General features: G+C 45.5%; 1 protein-coding gene across 1 annotated transcript; it reads left to right on the plus strand.

The window, feature by feature from the left end:
- The first annotated feature begins 696 nt into the window (after positions 1–696).
- Positions 697–3,756, plus strand: six6a (SIX homeobox 6a). The gene has a single exon (XM_088925203.1). The coding sequence runs from the start codon at positions 901–903 to the stop codon at positions 1,561–1,563; it is 663 nt and encodes a 220-aa protein (XP_088781329.1). The 5' UTR covers positions 697–900; the 3' UTR covers positions 1,564–3,756.
- The last annotated feature ends 6,031 nt before the right edge of the window (positions 3,757–9,787 follow it).

Raw genomic sequence — 9,787 nt, forward strand, 5'->3', positions numbered from 1 at the left:
TTCGTTTGGGTTTTTTTTTTCCCTATACAAAGGATTTTGTCGTCTCTTAAAATAAAACTACGCCGGGCAATGGGGGGGGGGGGAAAGCGGCTCTTCGAAATTGGAAGGCGGTAAATTAAACGGACGGTTATTGATGAACGCCGAGGACGTGTTGAGACAGCGGGGTAGCGATTGTTTTTAGCTCATCCCGATTTATGAACAGTCAAGCTCTCATTTATTTTTTTTTATTTTTTTTTTTGTTTGGGGGGTGGGGGGCCTTAGTTTGGTTTGGTTTGCTTTCGGGGTTTTTTTCCCCCCCTTCTCTCTTCCAAAACGCGTTGGAAACGCTCTTGTTGTCGGTCGGCCGCGTCGCGTTGTAACGGAATGCTCGCGCCGGCCCCTTCTTTCCTCCCAGCGCGAGCCGGGGCGCGCGCCGCCCGAGCCGGGCGAGGCAATTGAGGGTTTGGAGACGGAAAGCAAAGGTCAGAATGTTTACATTTTTAAAAGGCGCTGTTGAGCTCTGGGAGGTGCTGAAATCTCTTTGCGCTCCTTTCCGCGTGATTGGCAAACTTGACATTGATTGACGGGCATCCATGGCAACCACGCAACCAATCTGCCAAGTCCAATAGAAAATCGGCACAGGGCTGAATGCCTTTTTTTTCTTCTTCAAAAACATCTCGGGTCTGGTTGTATACCCTCGTACTTTCAAGCTACCAAGTTCACCCACTGAGGCTGCTGTAGTCAGCCAGAGGGCATCGTTCCTCAGTGTGTGTGTGTGTTTTTTTTTTTAACGGTTGATCTGTTGACTTAGAGATTGCCATTTTTTTGTCTGGACCCGAAAGAGAGAGAGAGAGGGAGAGAGGGAGAGAGAGGGTAAGAGTGTGGTGTGAGAGAGAGACGGGGGAAAAAACAGAAGCCTCCATGTTTCAGCTGCCCATCCTGAATTTTAGCCCCCAGCAGGTCGCGGGGGTGTGCGAGACTCTTGAGGAGAGCGGGGATATCGAGCGCCTCGGCCGCTTCCTGTGGTCGCTACCCGTGGCGCCGGCCGCCTGCGAGGTCCTCAACAAGAATGAGTCCGTGCTGAGAGCGCGGGCTATCGTGGCCTTCCACACGGGGAATTTCCGCGAGCTCTACCACATCTTGGAAAACCACAAGTTCACCAAAGACTCGCACTCCAAGCTGCAGGCGCTGTGGCTGGAGGCGCACTACCAGGAGGCGGAGAAGCTCAGAGGCCGCCCGCTGGGACCGGTGGACAAGTACCGCGTCAGGAAGAAGTTCCCCCTGCCCAGGACCATCTGGGACGGGGAGCAAAAGACTCACTGCTTCAAAGAGAGGACCCGACACTTGCTCAGAGAGTGGTACCTGCAGGACCCGTACCCCAACCCCAGCAAAAAGAGGGAGCTGGCGCAGGCTACTGGACTCACCCCCACACAGGTGGGAAATTGGTTCAAAAACCGGAGGCAAAGGGACAGAGCGGCGGCCGCAAAAAACAGGTGTGTGTCCGTGGGAGTCCAGGGGCACAAGCTCCCCTTCCGCGCTTTGCTGTACTTCTTGTGTGGGTCTGTGTCACCTTGCCTTGTCTAGTCGTACGCGCCCGGCATCACTGGCTGGTGGCGGCGTCTCAGCCATTTTCCGCTCGCCTTCGTGCGGGCAGTATCCAACAAAAAAAAAACAACACAAACACACTCAACGCGAGGCTCGGTTTCGAAAGGTCTATAATTGGACACACATTCGCGTGATCTTGGGCATCTGACATTAAAGCCCCGGCCTTTATTTTAGTGTTTAAAAGTAATACGCGTATTTCTGTTTACGTTTAATGAAGTGATTAAAGACTTCTTCAGATGGTCACATTCGTATTCGTATTCGTATTCTAGGCCAGTCAGACAGCGACACTTCCGCAAATAAATAATAATTTCGATAAAGGGGCTTTTTCCTTTTGCACGCGAAAACGCTAACGCCGTTAACTGGTGTTTCTGTTGTACGCTAACGAATAAAGCGAGACCGAACGGTTCTGTAAACACAATTTAATGTCGGATACAATGGGCTATTTATTTCGTCTCTGAAAAGACTTCTTTTGAACACGTCGAGAATACCGTTATCTTTTTTTTTTTGTTGCGGTTTTCAAATATCCGCATCCCATGGCGTGATCCCAGAGATCCTGCATGGAGGCCCGTGATCACGGTGCTGGACTATGTCGTCTAAAATGCCTTTAAAATAAATGCCTGGTAAAATCAATCACCAAGAAAAGGGCCAAGTAAAATTGTGAAACAGTGATCCACAAGATCGGATTCGTTGGTAAAGTAACTGGCGGCAGTTTACGTTGGAAACGGCACCAGTTACAGCGGGATTGAGAGAGACGGGCGCAGGAAGGTCTGTGCTCCTTGCTTGTGTTTAGATCTGTTCTTCGTCCACCCTCGTTGCCATTTGCGGAAACCCGGGCGGAATTGACTTCCCTTGAAAGAAATCTATTCGATTGCCGTATGCGGCAAAGGACTACGATTATCATGGCAGAAGCGCTTTTCAAGTTTAAAGCTTTACGATTGCGAAATGCGTCCAGGTGCGTGTTGTGCATCTGAATGGCTTACACAGGCTTCAGACTTCGCTCACTTTTCTTTATAATAATAATAATAATAATAATAATAATAATAATAACGGCAACAACCGTCTTTCAGTTGCGATGCCTTTACTTTTTATAGAAAACAAACTCTTATCATCTAACCTGGTTGAAATGAGCCTCGTTTATGGTTTCCTTTACATTTTTCCAAGTGCAAGGAATATATCAGTATCTCACCTGAATGTCGCGTTCACTGGAGAGCCTGTGGTTATCCGCTGTGGGCGCAAGGCGCCTCCGGCCGTCGTGCCGAGTGTGAAGGGAGCTGTAGGCGCTGCTCTCTCGAGTTCGTGCGCTGGCACGCCCGGTCTGACCCCGCTCTCCCTCTCTCGCCAAGGTTACAGCAGCAGGTCCTATCCCAGGGCTCGGTTCGGTCTCTGGCGGAAGAGGACAGCGCAGTGGACCGGCTTGGTGCCGCCTCCAGCCCGGAAGCCAGTCTGTCTAGCAAAGCCGTCGTCTCGGCCATCTCCATTACTTCTAGCGACAGCGAATGTGACATCTGACGCCCCGGGCAGCGGACAGGCGGACAGCGCGATCGGCGGTAACGGCGATCAAGATCATTTTCAGAGAAAAGAAGCAAATCGGGACAAACACAAGCACACGAAACATTTCCAGTGCCTGCAAATACCTTCGCAAGATCTTCACAAGACGTCTTATTCAGAGGCTGCCAAACCGCAGGGGGTCGGAAGGGATGATGCCCCCGTCTTAAAATGTTCTGCTATCAATTTTCTGTCCTCCATTTCATTCGTACGTTTTATTTGTCTCACGGTGTGTGACTGAACTCTACAAAAAGAAGAAAAAAGGAAGAAAATGTTTCAAGGCCTTTTTTTGGAAGAAAAAAAGGAATCTCTGACCGCGAAGCCTTGAGACAAGGGGAAGAGACCAGTCGCATCAATTCGAGCGCCTGCCCTACTGTTTCTGTGGGTATTTCATGTTGAAAAAGACGCTGTTATATTTTTTACTTTACTTTTAAAGTTTTATAAATAATGTTTATTTACATATTTAAAGGATCGGCTCTGTTAGAATCTGGTATTACTTTGCTTGGTGTCATTTTCCTTTGTGCACAGGTGAAATGTAGAAGCATGTGCGCCCGAGTGAGTAGTGGACTTAAGCTGTTTGAGAACAAAAAAAATAACTTAATAAATAAAAATATTTGTTGATCAAAACATTTAATTACCGTCTATTCTGCCGGAATCTAGTTATTAATTGCTCGCTCATCACTACAAGTTCCAGACATAGCATTAGACGGGGAAAAATAAGAGCATGCCGTTAGCCAGACAGGATATCCGAGGAAACTGAGCCACTATAAACGAAGCTGCTGGTGGGTTGGTGTTCATTTACTCATTAAACTGTTGTCCTGCTTTCTGAGAGGGCAAAGCCTCTATTGTGCATTCTCTATTTTAAAATCGTGATGAGGATTAAAACTACATGAATATCCCCGATGGTAAAATATTCAAAGGCTTGTCCACGGAACGTTGAGCGATCACAGAATACTGTGATATTTCCTCCAAACAGACGTCAACGAAACAAGGCGGGTTGCGGTCGCTTCTGCACAAATTTCTTGGGGTTTGTATTAGAACTCCGCGCTTGTCGCTCTTAATTCATTCCCACCTGCCCGCGCACGCACGACATTCTGACTCGTCCGGTGTTACTGTTCATCCTGTAAATTAAAATCTAAGGAAAATATTAGGTTTAGTATAATAGGAAAACATCCTTGCTAGGATAAATAAGAAGTCTGTTCTTGCTAAGTCCCGCCAGAGCCCGGAGAAGGATTTTGTAGTCCACAATTTGACACCGATCTTGAAGTCGGTTTAGCTGTTCTCTTTTTGGCTGCGAGCTACAGCTCCTAGCTCCGGGGTCGGCGCACGGCAATCTGACGGCACTGACAGCTTCTCTCATTCAGTTTAAAACAAGCGCAACTATCCGATTCCAGGTGATCGTTTATTTCAAAATAATTCTACGTTTGCGCAGTTGAACGAGAACTGAGATCAAACTTTAGTACTTAAATATTGCTGCCGAATGTCATTATTGTTTCAAACACCCGAAGGAGTTTTACAAATCAATGTGAAACCTGAATATAGTCGCAGTCTTTTATTTATTTTTCTGGTCGAACATTGAAATTCGGGCGTGACACCACCCGGGGTGATCAGATGTGGCCTGCACCGTATGTAGAAGACGTCAGGCATTCCTTTTTATTTCCAGAGGACCATGTAACAAATTAAATAATACCGTATTGTCGTTTTCTATTTGCCTCGCCCGCATTTCAGAATAGACCAGTGTATTTGATAGTAGTGTCTTTTCATTTAAAAGCGCCGACGGTTGTTTGCTGTTTGACGTTTTCGTTAAATGCTGGTTTTCTCTTATTTTTCCTTATATAGAAAATGAGGATCGAATTGAATTGAAAATAGCAATAGTAATTAAACTACAAATGTCTATACATGGCACAGAGAAATCCTGAATGTGTAAGGGCCTTGTCTGCGAAAATGCCTCGTGAAATGTACAGTATACGCCAATAAAAGGAAAACAAAGATGTTCAATCGAATGCGTGATAAATCTGCAGAATCGCTGGAGCTGTAGTGTACTGCTCCTTTTTTCGTTTGTTGAAATTTTAATCTGGAAAATTCCGGGCACCTCGCGACGAGGTTCCGAGTGGTTCTCCGCTTTGCCTAAAGACACGAATGCCATTTACACGCGTGTTTGTCCTCGAGGATCTAAGGTAGGAGAAATTGCTGCAGTTGATCTTTCGGGCTTTTCCTTCTACTGTGCGAGCAGGCTAACCTATCGGGGTTCCCTCTTCACTTGGGGGCATCTATAAAAGTTTGAAACGTGCCAGCGACCCTCTCTTCATTTCTTAAATGAGAATATTTGAGCATCAGAGAGACGCCGGGGCTGCTGTGTTTTGGAGAGGTGTTTACTGGCCTTGAGGTGCTCTACGTCTTTGCTATGTCGCCAGGGGCACTAGGGCAAACAGATCGAGATAAGATGGGTGTTCTTTTCAAAACGTGCTGCACTGTGAATTATTATAACTACTACCACGAATAAAACGAAGACGTGGTCAATCATACTGGCTAAACCGTTGCCATCAGGCTTTTTTCTTTTATGAAGGTACATGTTCCCAGATTTGATGTTGCCTTAGCAAACAGCAATATAATCAACTCGAATACTTTGGATAGCTACAATCGAACATGCCCTACCCGTCCCTGTGCTCTGGCAGGGGGGCAGGCCGATGAGGCACGCCGAGGTCAGCGCCCGTGCGGCTGTCGGGACTCGCGTGGTGTGTGTGTGTGTGGAAAAGATAAAGACCACCACCCCGAATGACGAGAAAGAGGCAATAAAAAAAGAACAAACCGACAGATTGAAAGAGTTCTAACCGGCCGTTTGTGGACGTGAGCACACCTGGGTGCTGTTTGCGATTAATTACTGTAGGGAGCAAAGCGAGTAAGCTTTATTTTCTTAACTTCTTTCAGCGGAGGAACAAAATAGGGGGTAAAATATTGTTCCGGCGTGAAAGAGAGGAGGAAAAGATTGAGGGGAAGGGAAAGGGGTTGCTATTCATTCAGCCCGAGTGAAAAAAAAAAGTTCGAATATTTCCGTTTCCATTGAAAACGAGGGCAGCCGCAGAGAGGGGGGTACGTAAAGTCTTTTTAGCAGTCAATAAGGTTGTCAAACTGGTCAGCGTAATAAGCGCTAATGACGGCGCTTGAGCCCTTTGACGAACAAAAGCTCTCTCCCCATGTTTTGTGCACAGGAGCAGCTAATAAGGATTTTTTTTTATCTGAAAGAGTTAGCTGTCAACAGAGTCTGCGACATGTTCGGGGGGCAAAATAGGAAGACGTAACCCGGGGTGCAGCTGCCCTGATTGCAAAGGTAAGTATGGAAGGTTTCCTTAATTAAAATGAAAGAGAACATAGCGGCAAAAATGAACCTTAATTTATTTCCCCGTGACCTCTATAACTGTTTTCTTATTTTGATTAAGGCGAATGCTAAACATTACGCCCCCTAATCACTAACAATTAATGGTGAACGAAGTTGTTAAATGGTCCCGTGACACTTAATGAGTACTTCCTCCTCGATGCGTAACACAGACGACTGTTTAACAAATAGCTTGTTTTTGGGAAAGTCGTTTTCTCAATTACGCGGTTAAATGCGTAACACAAAAAACAGGCTAAGATCAAATGGAGGGCCGTGGGTTGAGTGAACTATCGGAACCCTTTATTGTGCGATTATCCGAAGTGAAATGCAATATGTGAAGAACTTGAAGAATTAACCATTTTTTTTTTATTTTCAGTCGATATCCTGTGGGCTAATTCTTATTTTCGCAGCAGAAAATTCGACGCTAGTGTCTGAAAGAGATGTCCACACCTGTGAGAATGTGGCGGCATAGCGCTTCGGGTGGACGGGGCTTAATCGTTGCATTTGACTGTCTGAAGACTGCTACTCTGTTAAGTTTGGTAACTAATACATTCCGTGATTTTTTAATATTATATCCAGTCTGTTCAAAGTTTTTTCAAGTTGTACTGTACTTTCGTAAAGGATGGTCAGGATAACTCTCGTACACTGCCACAGCTTAGCGCTCATTTATGTATCGAAATGTAAGGGTTGAGTACTGGGAGACTAAACTGCATACTTACATTACTATTATGAAGAGCCCCTTCAACTTTAAATGCTCTGAACGATTCCAAAACGGGATGCGAATGGAATTCAATTGGGTTTAAACTTTATTTCCTTCCCTGCACGTAATCGTGTTATCTCAAGGAGAAACCTCTCTCAGCAGGATCTGACCAAAGGCTTCTCTTCTGCCGCACTAACAAGCACTTCCAATGTCAAGATGCGAGTTTTTTGCTCATTTAATCACTAAAAGACCACTTAGAACAGAATCGGGGGTGGTAGTTTGCCAATACTTTCTCGTTGATATTTAAGGGAAACGAAGACGTGTTTGAATCCCCTCGAATCTCGACTGAAATAACCTGTTGCCGCTTTTTTTTCCCCCGAAACCCCAGCAAGGCCACGAATGTGGCGATGTGCCCCGGCGTTCATTCCTCGACTGTTTTGGGCTGTTCCTGGTCTCCTATGTCGTATTTAATTTCAGTGCGGGGGAAAACACAAATTAAATATAGTATGACAAAGGAAACGGATTTTTTTCCCCCCACTGTGGAAATTTCACCGTGGTGTAACATTTGTAAAACGAAATTATCACACCAAATCAAAAAAAAAACGGGGGACACGTTTCCATTCCTGTTCGTAAAGGAACAAGGCGTTTGTGTCTTAAGTGGTGAAGATGTCATTTGTAATGTTGTTAGCAAAAGGCAAGAACGTGTTTCTGTTTAGCGGATCTTTGACAGTTGCCTCATTGTTAGGAAAGGCGGGAAGCTTTGTGGGCCAGTGGCCCTGCGCTATCCATCACTAGCCCTGCCTGGTGTCCCAGTCAGATGTTTGTCTGGTATAATATTCCAGTATACCCGAAAGCACCCGGTCAGTTGCACATCTTTGAGACGCAATGTATTTGATCTGACAGACGAAGCAGAAGATAATGGGGAAAATAAACCATGATTATTATTATTACTATTGGTAGTACTAGCAGACGTTGCACCGTCGTTTTTTTTGTGTGTGCAGAATTTCGAACGGGTCCCGAATGCCATCGTTTCTGCAAATCGAGATCCACAGATCTGGCAAAAAAATGCATATTCTTCTGACTCCACCTCATTTTTTTTGTACAGCCCACTCCCGTCCCCGTCGCCCGTCTTGAAGTGGGCACTTCAACAGGCATCTTTCAACAACTGGGCCACTCCTTCAAGCATGGAAAAAAAAAATTGCCACTGTTATGAAAAGAAAGCGGGAACAAAAAAAAAAACATTCCAAGCAGCAAGAGCCTCCATCTCCCCCTCATTAATTAGCGGTCCACTGGGAGAGAGCCCCCTCCCCCCCTCAGCGCTCTCCTCGTCCAGGTACAGCCCCGCCGCAACCAGACCGGCAGTGTAAGATATCCGGTCTGTTGGTAACAAAGCTCTCGTTTGGTTAGAGCCATTTACTGGGTAACTGGTCTAACAACAACAGCAGCAACAACAACAACAACAAAAAGCTGTCAAGTTAGGTTTTCATGGCACATTTCGTCGACTGAAGCGTCCGATTGTTTGACGTCCAGCCCCTTCACAAGCCGGCGTATTGTCTGGACTCAGACCCAGTTACTCTGACTGGCATTCAAAGTGCCCGCCCAACCGTAATCGAGATCCCAGTGCGGTGACAGCTTCAGGCTCGGACACCGGGCAATTGACCGAGACCAGCCGCTCCTGAAAACGTCTATAGATATTAAAATGATAATTACAGTCAGACAGTTTCGAGACCTTGATTAGTACTGCTAATCAAAAGTTTTCTAAAGCCATTCTTCACCATTATGTCAGAAGTGCACGGGGAATTGCCAGATTCCAGGACTGCCTTTTTCATTAGACAAAAGTAGGCGACCTTCTGGGTACCGCTTTTGTGTTTTATCAGTGTATGAAAAGGTTACGCTTTTTGTGGAAATTGCTCTGCAAGGTTTAGTGCTGTATAACAAGCTACTAATCACCCAAGCTTGCGCAATGGAAGGCAGAAAAAAAAGGCCTTTTTATATTTTCTTACTTGGAGTACGTCTTTTTGCCAACGGACCCGTTCCTGTAGATTCACCTCTAAAAGAGCATTTAAGATTCCGTTTAATCACGCTGCCACCAAGATATCAGTTGATTTTTTTTTAAAAAAGAGAAAAAAAAATCGGGTGCTCTTTTGAAGGTTTTGTATGCTTTCAGACACAGCGGGGTTCAATCGTGCGCCAGCCCCAGTCACTCTTGGGGATACACCACCGGAAGTGCACAATTTGGAACGTGGAGTGAATAACTCCTTCACCGCTAACGAGCCTGGCCTTTTCAAAAAGAGTTACTGCATTTTTAACCAGCCTAAGGGAAATTCAACAGCTGCATCGCATATATTTCCCTGTTTTATGAAATGTAAATTAACAATACCATTCCTATTATGAACTTCACCTCTTAATAATGTGTAATGTCGTTGCGTACAAACGTAGCACGGGGCAGTATTGTTTATATAGTAGATTCAGTGAAGCCCATGTTGTGTAAAAGTAGTATAGACTACGAAAACTATCCGATAATTCACATGGAACATGGTTAATTTATTTGAACACGGAGTAGTTTTACGAAATGGTACAGGAGC

The sequence above is a fragment of the Atractosteus spatula genome, chromosome 9, assembly GCF_055471065.1.
Source record: "Atractosteus spatula isolate fAtrSpa1 chromosome 9, fAtrSpa1.hap1, whole genome shotgun sequence".
Lineage (NCBI taxonomy): Eukaryota > Metazoa > Chordata > Actinopteri > Semionotiformes > Lepisosteidae > Atractosteus > Atractosteus spatula.